This window comes from Leptodactylus fuscus, chromosome 10 (genome assembly GCF_031893055.1).
Source record: "Leptodactylus fuscus isolate aLepFus1 chromosome 10, aLepFus1.hap2, whole genome shotgun sequence".
Lineage (NCBI taxonomy): Eukaryota > Metazoa > Chordata > Amphibia > Anura > Leptodactylidae > Leptodactylus > Leptodactylus fuscus.
In genome coordinates, this window is record NC_134274.1 from 53,514,185 (window position 1) to 53,534,120 (window position 19,936).

At 47.3% G+C, this 19,936-nt stretch overlaps 1 protein-coding gene across 1 annotated transcript in view; it reads right to left on the minus strand.

Moving 5' to 3' along the window:
* Positions 1 to 2,309, minus strand: part of HIF1AN (hypoxia inducible factor 1 subunit alpha inhibitor) — a 29,339-nt gene extending 27,030 nt beyond the window's left edge. The window contains exon 1 of the mRNA XM_075258244.1: positions 2,043 to 2,309. Coding sequence (XP_075114345.1) covers positions 2,043 to 2,228 — 186 coding nt within the window. The 5' untranslated portion in view covers positions 2,229 to 2,309. The remainder of the gene's footprint in view (positions 1 to 2,042) is intronic.
* Positions 2,310 to 19,936: the final 17,627 nt, after the last annotated feature.

The window sequence follows — 19,936 nt, forward strand, 5'->3', positions numbered from 1 at the left end:
TGTTACCTATACATGGTGCCACATCCACCTGTTACCTATACATGGTGCCACATCCACCTGTTACCTATACGTGGTGCCACAGCCACCTGTTACCTATACATGGTGCCACATCCACCTGTGTTACCTATACGTGGTGCCACAGCCACCTGTTACCTATACGTGGTGCCACAGCCAACTGTTACCTATACATGGTGCCACATCCACCTGTTACCTATACGTGGTGCCACATCCGCCTGTTACCTATACATGGTGCCACATCCACCTGTGTTACCTATATCCACCCGTGTTACCTATACATGGTGCCACATCTGCCTGTTACCTATACATGGTGCCACATCCACCTGTTACCTATACATGGTGCCACATCCACCTGTGCTACCTATACGTGGTGCCACATCCACCTGTGTTACCTATACGTGGTGCCACATCCACCTGTGTTACCTATACATGGTGCCACATCCGTCTGTTACCTATACGTGGTGCCACAGCCACCTGTTACCTATACATGGTGCCACAGCCACCTGTTACCTATACATGGTGCCACATCCACCTGTGTTACCTATACGTGGTGCCACAGCCACCTGTTACCTATACATGGTGCCACATCCACCTGTTACCTATACATGGTGCCACATCCACCTGTTACCTATACGTGGTGCCACAGCCACCTGTTACCTATACATGGTGCCACATCCACCTGTGTTACCTATACGTGGTGCCACAGCCACCTGTTACCTATACGTGGTGCCACAGCCACCTGTTACCTATACATGGTGCCACATCCACCTGTGTTACCTATACGTGGTGCCACAGCCACCTGTTACCTATACGTGGTGCCACAGCCAACTGTTACCTATACATGGTGCCACATCCACCTGTTACCTATACGTGGTGCCACATCCGCCTGTTACCTATACATGGTGCCACATCCACCTGTTACCTATACGTGGTGCCACATCCACCTGTGTTACCTATACATGGTGTCACATCCACCTGTTACCTATACGTGGTGTCACATCCACCTGTTACCTATACATGGTGTGACATCCGCCTGTTACCTATACATGGTGCCACATCCACCTGTGTTACCTATATCCACCCGTGTTACCTATACATGGTGCCACATCCGCCTGTTACCTATACATGGTGCCACATCCACCTGTTACCTATACATGGTGCCACATCCACCTGTGCTACCTATACGTGGTGCCACATCCACCTGTGTTACCTATACGTGGTGCCACATCCACCTGTGTTACCTATACATGGTGCCACATCCGTCTGTTACCTATACGTGGTGCCACATCCACCTGTGTTACCTATACGTGGTGCCACAGCCACCTGTTACCTATACATGGTGCCACATCCGCCTGTTACCTATACATGGTGCCACATCCACCTGTGTTACCTATACGTGGTGCCACAGCCACCTGTTACCTATACATGGTGCCACATCCACCTGTTACCTATACATGGTGCCACATCCACCTGTTACCTATACGTGGTGCCACAGCCACCTGTTACCTATACATGGTGCCACATCCACCTGTGTTACCTATACATGGTGCCACATCCACCTGTTACCTATACATGGTGCCACATCCGCCTGTTACCTATACATGGTGCCACATCCACCTGTGTTACCTATACGTGGTGCCACAGCCACCTGTTACCTATACATGGTGCCACATCCACCTGTTACCTATACATGGTGCCACATCCACCTGTTACCTATACGTGGTGCCACAGCCACCTGTTACCTATACGTGGTGCCACAGCCACCTGTTACCTATACGTGGTGCCACAGCCAACTGTTACCTATACATGGTGCCACATCCACCTGTTACCTATACGTGGTGCCACATCCGCCTGTTACCTATACATGGTGCCACATCCACCTGTGTTACCTATATCCACCTGTGTTACCTATACGTGGTGCCACATCCACCTGGGTACCCACAGGGCATTCCTGTGAATGTGACACCAAGTACAGACAGGCTGACATGACAGGTGCCCGCTCCATGTTCTGCCTCCTCCCTCACCTCATTATCGATGAGTTCTTCCGCCCGAGGATCTGTGTGGTGTAGTCGCGGGATTTGACGGGTTTGGAACTGATATGAACGTAACTGAGACTCGCTCCAGCCGGGGCCCTGGAGCTCGGCCTCCCCTCCGCCCGCTCTCCTGGTTTCAGCCACCACCTCGGCAGCCGATACCCCGGCCTCCGCCATCCCCGGGCGGCGTAACGTACGTTACCCGCAACAACAACACCGACCCAAACAACAGTCTGGCCCGGAGCGGAGCACAGAGATCAGCGCTGGCGGGCTAGAGCGGCAGCGGCCTAGCGTACACCACAGCGACACCTAGCGGCAGCAAGAGGAAGTGCGTGTAATGTCATCTGTCAAAGTAACCTCATACACATGGCAAAGAGGAGAACTTGTGGTAGGGGGCAAGAGGGGGAGGGGGTAGCAAAGGGCTCTGCTGCATTACGTCACGTCATTTGTTGGAACCCAATATTATACTCAAAGTCATAAGAGAAAAATTATAAAATGTAAAGTCTCATCTTATATGAGCTGGGAATAGGGCTATTCTAATGTTCTACAATGGCTCTGTCTACACTACCTTCATATGGAGTCGTAGTCAGAAGAATCCCAATTCACGCCAGCCCAATGCCACATACAGGCCTTCTACATGCAGAATGACCACCAAATTCCCAAAAGTGTTTTCCCACATGTGACACAGAATAGGGGATGTATGTGATCTCTGGGGGTCCCAGAGTACCCTGTGTGAATGGAGCCATATTGCACATGGTCATGACTCCATTCACTACAATGCGATAAGTCGGCATGAGGGTTGGAATAGGTGACCACCCAGGGCACCATCCATGCTGTGGCCATTCTACACACTATAATATCCTATAGTGGCCTCTGCACACAGTATTATACCCCATAGTGGTCCCTGCACACACTATTATCCCCCATACTGGCCCCTGCACACAGTATTATCCCCATAGTGGCCCCTGCACACAGTATTATCCCCATAGTGGTCCCTGCACACAGTATTATGCCCCATAGTGGTCCCTGCACACAGTATTATGCCCCATAGTGGTCCCTGCACACAGTATTATGCCCCATAGTGGTCCCTGCACACACTATTATCCCCCATACTGGCCCCTGCACACAGTATTATCCCCATAGTGGCCCCTGCACACAGTATTATCCCCATAGTGGCCTCTGCACACAGTATTATACCCCATAGTGGTCCCTGCACACACTATTATCCCCCATACTGGCCCCTGCACACAGTATTATCCCCATAGTGGCCCCTGCACACAGTATTATCCCCATAGTGGTCCCTGCACACAGTATTATGCCCCATAGTGGTCCCTGCACACAGTATTATGCCCCATAGTGGTCCCTGCACACAGTATTATGCCCCATAGTGGTCCCTGCACACAGTATTATGCCCCATAGCGGTCTCTGCACACAGTATTATCCCCTATAGTGGTCCCTGCACACAGTATTATACCCCATAGTGGCCCCTACACACTGTATTATGCCCCATAGTGGTCCCTGCACACAGTATTATCCCCATAGTGGACCCTGCGCATAGTATTATCCCCCATAGTGGTCCCTGCACACAGTATTATGCCCTATAGTGGTCCCTGCACACAGTATTATGCCCCATAGCGGTCCCTGCACACAATATTATGCCCCATAGCGGTCTCTGCACACAGTATTATCCCCCATAGCGGTCCCTGCACAAAGTATTATGCCCCATAGCAGCCCCTGCACACAGTATTATGCCCCATAGTGACCCCTGTACACAGTATTATGCCCCCATAGTGGCCCCTGCACACAGTATTATCCCCATAGTGGTCCCTGCACACAGTATTATGCCCCATAGTGGACCCTGCGCATAGTATTATGCCCCATAGTGGCCCCTGCACACAGTATTATCCCCATAGTGGCCCCTGCACACAGTATTATGCCCCATAGTGACCCCTGTACACAGTATTATGCCCCATAGTGGCCCCTGTACACAGTATTATTCCCCCATAGTGGCCCCTGCACACAGTATTATCCCCATAGTGGCCCCTGCACACAGTATTATGCCCCATAGTGACCCCTGTACACAGTATTATGCCCCATAGTGGCCCCTGTACACAGTATTATTCCCCCATAGTGGCCCCTGCACACAGTATTATGCCCCATAGTGACCCCTGTACACAGTATTATGCCCCATAGTGGCCCCTGTACACAGTATTATTCCCCCATAGTGGCCCCTGCACACAGTATTATCCCCATAGTGGCCCCTGCACACAGTATTATGCCCCATAGTGACCCCTGTACACAGTATTATGCCCCCATAGTGGCCCCTGCACACAGTATTATCCCCATAGTGGTCCCTGCACACAGTATTATGCCCCATAGTGGACCCTGCGCATAGTATTATGCCCCATAGTGGCCCCTGTACACAGTATTATCCCCATAGTGGTCCCTGCACACAGTATTATGCCCCATAGTGACCCCTGTACACAGTATTATGCCCCATAGTGGCCCCTGTACACAGTATTATTCCCCCATAGTGGCCCCTGCACACAGTATTATCCCCATAGTGGTCCCTGCACACAGTATTATGCCCCATAGTGGACCCTGCGCATAGTATTATCCCCCATAGTGGTCCCTGCACACAGTATTATGCCCCATAGTTGCCCCTGCACATAGTATTATGCTCCTTTGTGGACATCAATGAACAATTATTATTCTCTGGGGTCTTTTCAGACCCCAGAGTACAATAATCGGACACCCAGGGGGTAAAAACATTAGAAAAACACTCTTACTTACCTATCTCCCGGCTCCGCTGCATTTTCCGCCGCTGTTGGCCATCTTCAATGACGTCCGGGACGTCATGTGACCAGGGGACCGCGTCACTATGCATATGGATGCAGGTCCCGGTCATGTGATGTCACGCAAGTAGACCCGAAGCATGCCCGGAGTGCAGAGAGGTAAGTAGCAATGTTTTTTATATTACGTTACCTCTCCTGGGCCTCCGATCATTATACTCAGGGGTCTTTTCAGAGTGTAATAGTGCTTGTGGGGCCCGCTGCATCATTTACCGATCCCAACCCCTGCCAGGATTGGTAAGTAGGTCCCGTTACCGGCTGGAGTAACTAATGTCCTGGGCTCTGTGGCAGCCGCTACCCCTGCTACCCCGTTTAGTTACACCACTGATTGAAATGAACTTTTGTTATTGACCAAATACTTATTTTCCACCATAATTTGTAAATAAATTCTTTCCTAATCAGACAATGTGATTTTCAATGATTTTCTCATTTTGTCTCTCATAGTTGAGGTCTACCTATTATGTCAATTGCAGGCCGACCTCATCTTCTTAAGTGCGAAAACTTGCACAATTGGCGGCTGACTAAATGCGTTTTTTGCCCGCTGTAGATACAGGTATATATGGATAAATGGATTCCAGAACATGTAATATTGGCACCAGTGGCATGAGCACCTGACAGCTTTCCACTTAATAAAATGAACAATGACCATTAACTAAGCAAGACTATTTCAGTGACTATATGAACATATATGAAAGGCTATTTCCCTCTATACAAGCATTAAAACATCACAATGTCTTAAAATATTATCCTTCGTCTCCAACATTTCTCAATATTGATTTTCACAGGGGTATATTAAAATTATGTCGGTCTCGTACATTAGTACATTTGTACAGGTGTAAGGATAACTAATGGAAATTACAATATTTCAAGCAAATGGAAATGTGGAATGGAAAACAGGATCAATAATACATAAGGATAATCTAATAGCTCGCTCTGTTATGTAAATTGCCTTTTCTGTGTTACCATCAATATTAAGGCAACATTAGGACTCAATTTAGACTTTGTATTTCTTGGCAGGTTGGCAGTGATTATAAAATAGAAATGGAAGGAAAATAGGTAATTCCCTATTATTGTTATTATTCAGATGTCCCCGATATATTATCCTAAATAAGATCAATATTTGTATTACCAGCGTCTATAGCAAGTCTTATTATATCAAATGTGTCTTTTGGACTTAATGTAACTTTTTATCAGCTACTTTGAAAAGCCACTAATGTATTCATAATGATCTTCATAAGTTTTTACATCAAAAGCCATTAAAGATTATGTTTCATTAAATCCCATTCCATGCTTAGTGTTATTTTAATAGATGAATTCATTTTGTGTATTAGCTTTATGAAATAGTTATGGCCGACATCAATTTGCAAGCATTTTCTTTTCCTTTAGTGGTTGTACCTTTTACAATATGTGTCTTTGATCCTTTTTATTACACACAATTCGGAAACTTGTGAACAATACATTTACAATTTTTTTGTTGGGATGTAATATCCCTGCTTGTTCGGGCTTCTGCGGCATCCTCCGGCCGCATGGTACGACACAGGAGTTGTGCCCATTTATGATCCTCTTCTCTTGGGTCTTCTGTTGTTTTAGCACTGCTGAGAATTTGTTGCAGTGTACCAGTCCAGCCAGTGCTCTGAGAGTTAACATTAGTAGCTTTTTGATTGACATCCTTCCTTGGGGCAGGTTCTTGTTACCCTTTACATAGTTTTTCAATCCTATCTTGGTTACTTGATATTAGCCACCCTGAGGGTGCTACTGATATACTGTTTCTCTTATTATCTATTTCTGACCTTGGCTTTTCCCTTTGACTGTTTTTCTGGTTCTGATTCTGTCCTTTTCTGCATGATTGGCTCTGACCCCTGGCTCCACTGATTACCCTTCCCTGTTTGTTTGTCTTTTCCGCACTCTGTGTATTCACTTGTATTATAGGAAGAGACCGTCGCCCAGTTGTCCTCTATTGCCTAGGGTAGTTGAGGCAAGTATGTAGGGACTGGGGGTGGGCCAAGCTTTAGGACTCACTGTCTCTATCATTCCCCTTCCTCCCAGGTTCCAGCAGCAGCTACTGGCGAAATGCTTAACTGGCAATTCCCTAACATGGGTATTCCATTTATAGCAATTTCCTAACACGGTAAAATTGCTCTACTATGATAACATTGGGTACATTTACTGTCACACTATACTCTATAGTTCTGATTAATTTTTAGTTTTCTCTGTTTCGTAGCCCCCTGAAGAAGCAGGGGCGAAACGGTCTGTCGGGGCTCAGAGTGGAGGTCGCAGCTGTTGAGCAGTGGTTTATGTATATGCTTTACATTTTTGTCCTATGTAGGTTGGCTTATGTAATACTGGCATGTGTGTGTAACTTTACATTGTTTTTGTTACCTTATATGCTCTTACTATATAGTGGTGATGTGGGTATGATCTTTGCAATGCTACAGATACTTTTCAATTAAGTGCCTTGATCTTGTGATATTGTGGGCAATAGGAGCCTATTTACATTTATATATACAAAATACTGGGCCTCTCTATACACACATTAATTGTGGCTGTTTTCATCCCCTACACCACTAGCAGATTATGCACCTGCTGGAGCTGCTCAGTCCAGTGCGACCTCCACTCTTGTTGTTTGATATCTGTTGTTTTTAAATGTTTTTATGTGTTTGTGTTTTCCTGATACCAATATTTTTTACAATTAAAAATTTTTTTGTAACAATAAATTTAGATTTAAAATCAAAAGAATTTTTTGTGTTATTAATACATTGATACTTAGTTGGTGCTTTGAGTTTTTGCGGGTATCTTTGTTTTTTATCTAGTATTGAGATTGCTTTGGGTTTGAGATTGCAGTTGTCCTCTATTGCCTAGGGTAGTTGAGGCAAGTATGTAGGGACTGGGTGTGGGCCAAGCATTAGGACTCACTGTATCTGTCATTCCCCTTCCTCCCAGGTTCCAGCAGCAACTACTGGCGAAATGCTTAACCGGCAATTCCGTAACATGGGTATTCCATTTATAGCAATTTCCTAACACGGTGAAATTGCTCTACTATGATAATGTTGGGTACATTTACTGTCACACTATACTCTATAGTTCTGATGAATTTTTAGTTTTCTCTGTTTCCATCAGGTTTCTATTATAGTGATATACAGTATATAGTGATATATAATGTGCAGATCAAAAATGCTGGAACCCCAACAGAGACCTGATCGACCTCATTACAAATCAACATATGTTGGGGTTCAAGGGTGGACTGACCATATACTTTATATGGAAGATTTCTAATAGGATGCTCCATTTGAGAACACATTGGACCACTTGGCCTGCCTTCTATCCTCATGTAGAGATCATGCCGATGATTTATACTTTCTCTACAGCTCCTTCTATGAAGAGTTCTGTCGGGATTTCTGGCTCTTATCAGGCAAATAAGCCAATAAGGACTCGCTGGCACCTTTCCTTATGGTGCCGCTAAGCACCCCAGCATGTAGACATGTGAGTGCCACGCGAATGGCAACTGAGTCTGTGTCTTTGTGAAAACAAAACCAGACAACAAGCAGCAATGTATCACAAAAGGAAAAATGCGTGTAATGGGGAGGCAAGAGTATTTCAGCAGTTAACAGATCTTCGAGATTGAGAGACATAAGCACTCATATGAAAATTTTGTGTGTGAACTTGTAAATATAATATGTATTATGTAGCGTTATGTCGAATGTGAAGAGCGCTGATGCTTTGTAACTGGTTATTATTGGATTATTATAGCAAATGTCGGACATAAAACTCTGAATTATTGATCGGAAATGCAGAGGTGGCCTTCCTAAGACAACTTGCATGTGATGGGAGATTAAACAACAGACACATGAGCTTCAAGTATTAAGTGAACACAAATGGACAAAAAACTCTAACAAAAATGAAGGCAGATGTATTTGTAGTTTGAAAATCAATAATAAATGCGTTCAGAGGATGAAAATCGATCACGGCCAATCTATCTGGAGTAAAGTAGGAAAATGGCATCTGCAGATTCAGCTTTGTATGAAATGTTTTAGCATGATTACCTGGGAAATAAATGGGAGATTGTCATTTTATATCTATTTGCTGCAATATTCAACACTGGGTGACTGAGTACAATGGTAAGGGTGAAGTCGATAGGAAGTCAGGGTGGATAAACACGTATTTTCATAATGAAGTCCCCTATCATATTTCTGTAAATCATGTATAGATTATGGGTAATGCCTCATTTTTCTAGTTCATTGCTGTATTGTGCAGAGGATGGGGTTGGCCACTTCTGAAGAAATTTCTAAAATAATGTGCACTCGCATAGTAAACCTCACTCCTTGCTGCAACACCAGTGTTAAAGCTGCCCTTGTATATCTTGTATAACAATTGGATGTATCAGTCACCATGTCTTCGCTCATCTGCATTGTGCATGTGCAAATACAGGGAATTCTGCTTGTAGCTGTGCATGTGTTAAAGGGATCCTATCATTAAAACTCAATTTTTTGTCGCTAACACATAGGAATAGCCTTAAGAAAGCCTCTCTTCACATCTTCTTCCATTGATGGCTTCAAACTTCTAGGCCTCGGGCAGCCGACTGCGCATGCTCACCGGCCACATGAAAATGGCTGCTTACAATACTGTGTAAGCAGCCATTTTCTTGTGGCCGGCAGGTATGCACAGTCGGCTTTGCCCGAGGCCTAGAAGTTAGAAGACGTGAAGAGAGGCCGTTCCTGAAGAAGATGGAGGCGTCGCTGGAGAGTTCTCTCGCAGCATTGGGGACGTCCCCAGCGCTGCAAGAGAACTCATTTGCATACCGCTGAAAATCGGGATTTCTACGGAACGGCGGCGCAGAGAAGACATCTAAATGTAGAAGAATAGCCTTTCTTAAGGCTATTCGTATGTGTTAGGGACAAAAAATTGACTTTTAATGATAGGATCGCTTTAAATGCTTTTACGGCTGGCCTATAACACTGTATTATGTCAATTCACATCACTTTTTTATTCACCTTCCCCAAAAACACACGCAACACACACTTTCACACAACACACACTTTAATCTTTACTCTGACCTGTCCAACAATACACCAAAAAGCTCCATTATACCACTAATTTGGTGTTTATTTGCATAAAAGCTAATTTCTAGGTTTGTTTTGCATTACAATCTGGCCACATATTGATCAGTTGGGACAGAATGCATTGGGTGGTGGGGTCTGGTCCTAATATGCAAACTGCACAGAATGCTACTGCTTTAACCAAATGGCAAATGGTGGACTTTCCAGTAGTTGGACACACAAGTCATTTTTTTTTACCAGTGCAGTACATAACACACTCCTCTGACTATTCCTCACTGATGTCGGCGATGGAGGGAAACGAGTGACAGGGTAGGACATGGATTGGCAGGGGAACAGGAGGTGGAGAATAAAACCCCTCCATCCCTGGTGCTGCCACTTTCTAGAAGGGAACATCAAAGTTAGGCTGGGCTGCCACCTCCTGGTCATGGATGGCTGACAGCTGCACCAGTAAGTTTAGTTACGGTACTTAGTTTATGCCATTGCACTGCTTAAGGAAACCTCTTTCTCTATGTATGTGTGCAATGTACGATACTGGGAAAGGTAGTGAATTCTGAGGAATTAAACATGCACAGCAGCAGACATTTCCTAATAGTTAGACAGTGCAAGCTTAGTCTAGACCAGGGGTCTCAAACTCGTGGCCCTTGGGACGATAGTTTGCGGCCTCCGGCGGGCGCCGGGTGTTTAACTATGGTGGCCGCCTGGAAGTCAGGCGGCCGCCATAGCTGCCAGGTGTCTACTGTCACATGAGACACCCAGCGCTAATGCCTCCGGTCGGTGCCCGCACCGATCGGAGGCATTAACCCCTCAGGCGCCTAGGTCATTTTGCCGGTGATCGCCAGCGCCTGGAGCATGCTCCAGGGCCGACATCACGTTGGCATGACAGCCGGGAGCCTTGTAAAGGTTCCCTGGCCGGTCTGCAGTGATTTTCTTTTGCAGGCTGCTCTATTAAGCCTGCAAAAGAAATGACATTTTCATACCTCCCAACCGTCCCGATTTCCGCGGGACAGTCACGATTTGGGTGACATGTCCCGCGGTCCCGGTTGGAGGAAGGTATGTCCCGATTTCAACTCAGATCTGCGTCCAGAGGACGCAGATCTGAGTTGAACACATATGCGGCTGAAGCAAGGAGCTGACACAAGTCAGCTCCTCGCTTCGCCGCTGCCCACCTCTCTCCCTGACACACGCGGCTGAAGCTGCTCGCGTGCTCGCTTCGCCGCTGCGTCTCTCTCTCGCTGACACATGCGGCTGAAGCGAGGAGCTGACCTGTGTCAGCTCCTCGCTTCGCTGCTGTCGCCGGCTCCTGGCTTGTAGACGCGATGTACAAGCCAGGAGCCGGCGGTAGCAGCGAAGCGAGGAGCTGACACAGGTCAGCTCCTCGCTTCAGCCGCATGTGTCAGCGAGAGAGAGACGCAGCGGCGAAGCGAGCACGCAAGCAGCTTCAGCCGCATGTGTCAGGGAGAGAGGCGGACAGCGGCGAAGCGAGAAGCTGACCTGTGTCAGCTCCTTCCTTCAGCCGCATGTGTCAGCGAGAGAGGCGGGCAGAGAGCGGCGAGGGAGCGGAGGAGATGGTAAGTTTAATGTGGAGGTGGAACGTGAATCTGGGGGCAGATGAAGGAGAGGACGGCATGACACTGGGGGCAGAGATGGAGAGGACATGAATCTGCAGGCAGAGATGGGGACATGAATCTGGGGGCAGAGATGGAGGGACAGGAATCTGGGGGCAGAGATGTGGGACATGAATCTGGGGGCAGAGATGTGGGGACATGAATCTGGGGGCAGAGATGGAGTGGACATGAATCTGGGGGCAGAGATGGAATGGACATGAATCTGGGGGCAGAGATGGAATGGACATGAAACTGGGGGCAGAGATGGGGGACATGAATCTGGGGGCCGAGATGGAGAGGACATGAATCTGAGGGCAGAGATGGGGGACATGAATCTGGGGGAAGAGATGGAGAGGACATGAATTTGGGGGCAGAGATGGAGGGACATGAATCTGGGGGCAGAGATGGAGGGACATGAATCTGGGGGCAGAGATGGAGGGACATGAATCTGGGGGCAGAGATGTGGGACATGAATCTGGGGGCAGAGATGTGGGGACATGAATCTGGGGGCAGAGATGGAGAGGACATGAATCTGGGGGCAGAGATGGGGGACATGAATATGGGGGCAGAGATGGAGGGACAGGAATCTGGGGGCAGAGATGTGGGACATGAATCTGGGGGCAGAGATGTGGGGACATGAATCTGGGGGCAGAGATGGAGAGGACATGAATCTGGGGACAGAGATGGAGGGACATGAATCTGGGGGCAGAGATGGAGGGACATGAATCTGGGGGCAGAGATGTGGGACATGAATCTGGGGGCAGAGATGTGGGACATGAATCTGGGGGCAGAGATGTGGGGACATGAATCTGGGGGCAGAGATGGAGAGGACATGAATCTGGGGACAGAGATGGAGGGACATGAATCTGGGGGCAGAGATGTGGGGACATGAATCTGGGGGCAGAGATGGAGAGGACATGAATCTGGGGGCAGAGATGGGGGACATGAATCTGGGGGAAGAGATGGAGAGGACATGAATCTGGGGGCAGAGATGGAGGGACATGAATCTGGGGGCAGAGATGGAGGGACATGAATCTGGGGGCAGAGATGGAGGGACATGAATCTGGGGGCAGAGATGTGGGACATGAATCTGGGGGCAGAGATGTGGGGACATGAATCTGGGGGCAGAGATGGAGAGGACATGAATCTGGGGGCAGAGATGGGGGACATGAATATGGGGGCAGAGATGTGGGGACATGAATCTGGGGGCAGAGATGGAGAGGACAGGAATCTGGGGGCAGAGATGGGGGACATGAATATGGGGGCAGAGATGTGGGGACATGAATCTGGGGGCAGAGATGGAGAGGACATGAATCTGGGGGCAGAGATGGGGGACATGAATATGGGGGCAGAGATGTGGGGACATGAATCTGGGGGCAGAGATGGAGAGGACAGGAATCTGGGGGCAGAGATGTGGGACATGAATCTGGGGGCAGAGATGTGGGGACATGAATCTGGGGGCAGAGATGGAGAGGACATGAATCTGGGGACAGAGATGGAGGGACATGAATCTGGGGGCAGAGATGGAGGGACATGAATCTGGGGGCAGAGATGTGGGACATGAATCTGGGGGCAGAGATGTGGGACATGAATCTGGGGGCAGAGATGTGGGACATGAATCTGGGGGCAGAGATGTGGGGACATGAATCTGGGGGCAGAGATGTGGGGACATGAATCTGGGGGCAGAGATGTGGGGACATGAATCTGGGGGCAGAGATGGAGAGGACATGAATCTGGGGGCAGAGATGGAGAGGACATGAATCTGGGGGCAGAGATGTGGGACATGAATCTGGGGGCAGAGATGGAGGGACATGAATCTGGGGGCAGAGATGGAGGGACATGAATCTGGGGGCAGAGATGGAGGGGACATGAATCTGGGGGCAGAGATGGAGGGGACATGAATCTGGGGGCAGAGATGGGGGACATGAATCTGGGGGAAGAGATGGAGAGGACATGAATCTGGGGGCAGAGATGGAGGGACATGAATCTGGGGGCAGAGATGGAGGGACATGAATCTGGGGGCAGAGATGTGGGACATGAATCTGGGGGCAGAGATGTGGGGACATGAATCTGGGGGCAGAGATGGAGAGGACATGAATCTGGGGGTAGAGATGGGGGACATGAATCTGGGGGCAGAGATGGAGGGACATGAATCTGGGGGCAGAGATGGAGGGACATGAATCTGGGGGCAGAGATGGAGGGGACATGAATCTGGGGGCAGAGATGGAGGGGACATGAATCTGGGGGCAGAGATGGAGAGGACATGAATCTGGGGACAGAGATGGAGGGACATGAATCTGGGGGCAGAGATGGAGGGACATGAATCTGGGGGCAGAGATGTGGGACATGAATCTGGGGGCAGAGATGGAGGGGACATGAATCTGGGGGCAGAGATGGGGGACATGAATCTGGGGGAAGAGATGGAGAGGACATGAATCTGGGGGCAGAGATGGAGGGACATGAATCTGGGGGCAGAGATGGAGGGACATGAATCTGGGGGCAGAGATGTGGGACATGAATCTGGGGGCAGAGATGTGGGGACATGAATCTGGGGGCAGAGATGGAGAGGACATGAATCTGGGGGTAGAGATGGGGGACATGAATCTGGGGGCAGAGATGGAGGGACATGAATCTGGGGGCAGAGATGGAGGGACATGAATCTGGGGGCAGAGATGGAGGGGACATGAATCTGGGGGCAGAGATGGAGGGGACATGAATCTGGGGGCAGAGATGGAGAGGACATGAATCTGGGGACAGAGATGGAGGGACATGAATCTGGGGGCAGAGATGGAGGGACATGAATCTGGGGGCAGAGATGTGGGACATGAATCTGGGGGCAGAGATGTGGGACATGAATCTGGGGGCAGAGATGGAGGGACATGAATCTGGGGGCAGAGATGTGGGGACATGAATCTGGGGGCAGAGATGTGGGGACATGAATCTCGGGGCAGAGATGGAGAGGACTTGAATCTGGGGGCAGAGATGGAGGGACATGAATCTGGGGGCAGAGATGGAGGGACATGAATCTGGGGGCAGAGATGTGGGACATGAATCTGGGGGCAGAGATGGAGGGGACATGAATCTGGGGGCAGAGATGGAGGGACATGAATCTGGGGGCAGAGATGGAGAGGACATGAATCTGGGGGCAGAGATGGAAGAGGGACATGAAACTGGGGGCAGATGAAGGGTGTATATGAAACTGGGGGAGAGATAGAGGGGGGACATATAATTTACGGGTGACTGTAGGAGGATTATACTGTGTGCGGGCACATGAAAAATTAACGAGTGGGCGGAGTCAACACAAAAGTGGGTGGGGCTAAATTTGCCGCACATTTTGTCCCTCTTTCAGTTCTTCAAAAGTTGGTAGGTATGCATTTTTTTGCAATGTATTGCATTGTAATGCATTGCAATAGTGATCAGACCCCCTGTGGTTCAAGACCCCTAGGGGGTCTAATAAATGCAAAAAAAAGTTAAAAAAAATATTTACAAAATTAAAAAGTTTTAAAAATTCAAATCACTCCCCTTTTCCTAGAACACATATAAAAGTAGTTGAATACTGTGAAAGACATACATGTTAGGTATCCCTGTGTCTGAAATCGCCCGCTCTACAAATCTATAAAAATATTTTTTCTGTACGGTAAACACCGTAGTGGGAAAAAAAAGTCAAAAGTGCCAAACTGCCATTTTTTCACTGTTTTGCCTCTGATAAAAATTAGAATCAAAAATGATCAAAGCAAAAGCAATTCCCCAAAATGGTATAACTAAAATGAACACCCCGCCCCGAAAAAAAAAGACTCCCTATGCATCCCTGTACACGGAAGTATAAAAAAAAGTTATGGCTGTCAGAATATGGCGACTTTTAGAAAAAAAAAACTTGGGGAAAACCTGATGCGGCCCAGCCTCACCCAGACTCTACCTCCAGCGGCCCCCGGGTAAATTGAGTTTGAGACCCCTGGTCTAGACAGTCTTAAAATACACCAGATATATCACAGTGTTTGGCTTGATGCTGGATGATAAGTATGGTGTATCTTAACACTGCCTATCTTGGTTTTATACCACCTATTACGCTAGATTCACACTAACTTTGGGGTTTCTGTTTTTCGGGTCTGCTTGGGGACCGAAAAAATGGAAACCCTATACTTAAAATAGACCATAATGGGGTCCACCAGGTTTCTGCCCAAAATCGGTAGAGAGAAAAGTCCTGCTCTGCATATTTGAAGTGGAATGGGGGACGGAGCTCCCGAACAGGCAGACATCGCTAGTTGTGTTCATAATCCACTCCCTAGAAAGAGTTAGTAAAAGTTAATCAGTTAGTAATATAATATGATATATAATAATTATACCTCATCCTGCAAAAAATAGGACCTCATACACCAATATCTATGGAAAATAAAAAGTCCTTAAAGGGATCCTATCATTCAGACAACATTTTTTCTAAGTACCACTTCCGAATAGCCATAAGAAAGGCTATTCTTCTCCTACCTTTTCGTTGTCTTCTCTGCGCCGCCGTTCGCCTACAATCCCGCTTCTTGTCGGTATGTAAATGAGCTCTCTCGCCACACTGGGAGTGGGCCTGTAAGGATTGGAGTCAGGGTCAGGCAGTGTAAAGTGACACAGCTGGGAAAGCAACACTGTGCAACTAATGACAAAAGGGGTCGTAGGCCCTGCAGCTATAACTATGCTGTAATATCTGAGATGAGGCAGACCAATGCACTTCCTAATTGAAGTGCGCCTACCACGACTCCTTACGCTTCTATCCCGGCGGCTAGGATAAGTGAAGAGGAGGCCCTGAAAGTCCTAGGGACTGGAGTCACGGGGTCACACCTAAACAGAAAGCACAGTGTAACTGCAATGCAAAACAAAAGACTAAACAGCATGGAACCAGGGAGGACCACAAGTCCCAGCAAGACACAGAAGAGAAGGCGAGGTCAGACGAGCAAGAGGTCAAGCCAGGAGATATAATAAAGGTACCGAATCAAAAGACAAGGGATAGTCAAAAATACAAGCCGGGTATATAACCAAGGAACAGACCGAATACAAACAGAAAGGGAAACAGACTGAGCAGGGGGACCAGGAAACACAAAGTGAATGGCTGGCAAGGATCCATGCCTGGGTGGGGTTTAAATAGCAGCAGAGAAACACACCTGATGGCTAACGGCATGGAGACTGAAGGCAAGGAAAAGATTAACCCTTAATGACCTAAGCACACCCAATAGAACTCCTAACACGTCTCCCAGGGAGACGCCGCGCAGCAAGGAGACCGTGGCGACTCCGTATCCTGACAGGGCCCCAGCACTTAGACAGCACTGGGGGCGGCCCCAATGCTGCGAGAGAACTCTCTCCAGTGCCGCCTCCATCTTCATCAGGAACAGCCTCTTCATTCTCTTCTTCCAGCGGTGACGAAGCCTTTATGGCGAAACGCGCGTCGGGGCGCGTTCTTATCGTGGTATGTACTATGCTTTATGATTTGACTTCATTTACTTCACTTCATTCCAGCATCCACAGTATTTTCTACACTTGTCCTTATGCAGAGCTAACTATATTAACTCCCATATGAAAGCTGTCACTATGACTTCACTACATATAAACACTCACTTATGTTGAGTTCTCTGCTAAAGGCTATTGTTTATCACCATACTCCATTGCTGGATTGCATTTTTGTTACATATTTACATTTTTCAACTACCACGTATGTTCTTTGACAGGTAGCATTGGTCCCCTTATATGTATATGTTGATGTCTCTGCACTGTGTTGTATCAATGTTTTTTAATATTTTCAAATAAATCTTTTTTTTTTTTTTAACGTATGATAATTCCATTGTCCATGTTCTATATTGTTGATTTTTTTTGGATTATCATCTAAAACTTTTTTGCCTTTAGTTGTGTTTTCGTATTTTTCCCACTTTTATCCCAGTTATAGCCTTTTAACTGTTATAAGAGAAGATGATGATCGGGGGAAAGTTTGTTAATAAGTAAAACACTTCAGGGGCAGAGCGGAACATGCGGTACCCAGTGCGAGACCGCAGGACAGCAGTCTGAAATCGGGACTGCCCGGCAGAATGCAGGACGGTTGGGTACTATGAATATATGGATGTAACAGGTCTGTCAGAATGGAAGCTGCTCCTACTTAGAGGCTTTTCATTCTGATTCATAGAGTGCGGTTCTGAGCCCCCATCCCAACTCTATACTATGCATTACCCCTTAAAGTGATATATGGAATGGAGTTGTATTCACGAGACAACCTTTTTAGATAATTCCCTCAACTAGCCGAAACCTCTAAGAAATAGTGACTAAGAAAAATGTCTCATATTTTATCCATAGTGGTGAAACTTTATATGACATTTTGATCCCATCGATCACTTAGTAACCTTATTACAATTGGTCCCTACATTAACACCTTATAGGGCAAGGAGATCACCTTTTTCTATACACACTGTTACTTTCCGTTACAGTGTCCATTATTTTTTTTAACATTGAAGTCTATGGGCAACGGACTTATAACGGACAATAACTGATAGACATCAGTTACTGTCCGTTTGTGTCTGATATGATAGGTGTCCATTTTTTTTTTTTTTTTTAAACGGACACCTTCATAACAGAATCCAACGGTAGTGTAAACCCTGCCTAAGATCTCTGAGTATATAGGGGGAGTACTGCCTTTATTAAACAATTAAAGCCTTAGTACATAGGGGGAGTATATAGGGGGAGTAGTACTGTATATAGGGGGAGTACTGCCTTTATATAGGTGGAGTATATATGGGGAGTACTGCATTTATTATACAAGTAAAGCCTTAGAGTAAGGACCCATCTAAATGGGGTCGCCGTGAAATGGCAGATGGGCTCAGCTTATCAAACTATATGCTAAGAACCTTACGTATATATGCATAGCTCCCAACCATCCCACATTCTGCGGGACAGTTCCGATTTTAGACTGCTGTCCCGCAGTCCCGCACGGCTTACTGCATGTCCTGCTCTGCCCCTGAAGTGTTTTGCTTACTAACAAACTTTCCCCTGATCACCATCCTCTCTTATAACAGATAAAAGGCTGTAATTGGGATAAGAGCTGGTGGTTATTGGGGGAAATTTTGACTCCTGTACTCAGAAGGACCTGTGTGACATCAGACGGTCATGTGACTAGGTAAGCATGTCTTTGGGCAACGAGGCGAAGAGGACCGAGAACAGCGGGGATCGGACCAGCGATCTCTGCAGGTAAGTGGACACCAGGGGGGACTAAGTTGCCAGAGGATTAAAAAACAAATCCTCTGACTACTTAGTGATTTAAAAAAAATCAAAAAATTCTAACAATTAAGGGCTCGTTCACACGGAGTAAACGCGCCGCGCATTGTGGCGCGTTTACGGCGCGTGTACGCCACGTTTTTTACGGTGCGCGATTACGCCACGTACACGCGCACCGTAAAAAACCGTGGCGTACACGCGCCGTAAACGTGCCACAATGCGCGGCGCGTTTACTCCGTGTGAACGAGCCCTAAAGCGTTCAATTTTTAGATTCCATGCTGTGTAGTGAATAGGATCGTTTTTAAAATCCGATCTCCGATTAGTAAAAAAATCCCATTGACTTGCATTGGGATCGGAATTGGGATCGAGATCGGGTTCGAATGAAAAATTATCGGAAATCGGATTTCAAAATCGATCCTGAACAGTCAAGATCGGCTCAATCCTAGTTGGAAGGTATGTATATGTGAAGTCAGGGAAGAATATAAGAATTTTACCATTTAAGGGTGAATTCACACTGAGTAAACGCTAGCTTATTCTGAACGTAAAACACGTTCAGAATAAGCGGCGTCTAAAGCAGCTCCATTCATTTCTATGGGAGCGGGGATACGAGCGCTCCCCATAGAAATGAATGGGCTGCTTCTTTCACTCCGTGCAGTCCCATTGAAGTGAATGGGGAGTGCCGGCGTATACGGCAAGCTCTGCTCATGCCGGATCGTACACGCCGGCACTCCCCATTCACTTCAATGGGACTGCACGGAGTGAAAGAAGCAGCCCATTCGTTTCTATGGGGAGCGCTCGTATCCCCGCTCCCATAGAAATGAATGGAGCTGCTTTAGACGCCGCTTATTCTGAACGTGTTTTACGTTCAGAATAAGCTAGCGTTTACTCAGTGTGAATGCACCCTAAAGCTCTGCACCACCTGCTCAACTATCCACACAGCCCAACCATGATGATACTTAATTTTATTGGTTCATTATTTCTACCACATACATACCTCCAAACCGTCATGATTTCCGCGGGACATTCACGATTTCGGTGTCCTGTCCCATGGTCCCGGTCGGCATGTCCCGATTTCAACTCAGGTCATACTCGACTAAAACAAGGAGCTGTCACAGCTCAGCTCCTTGATTTGCCGCGGT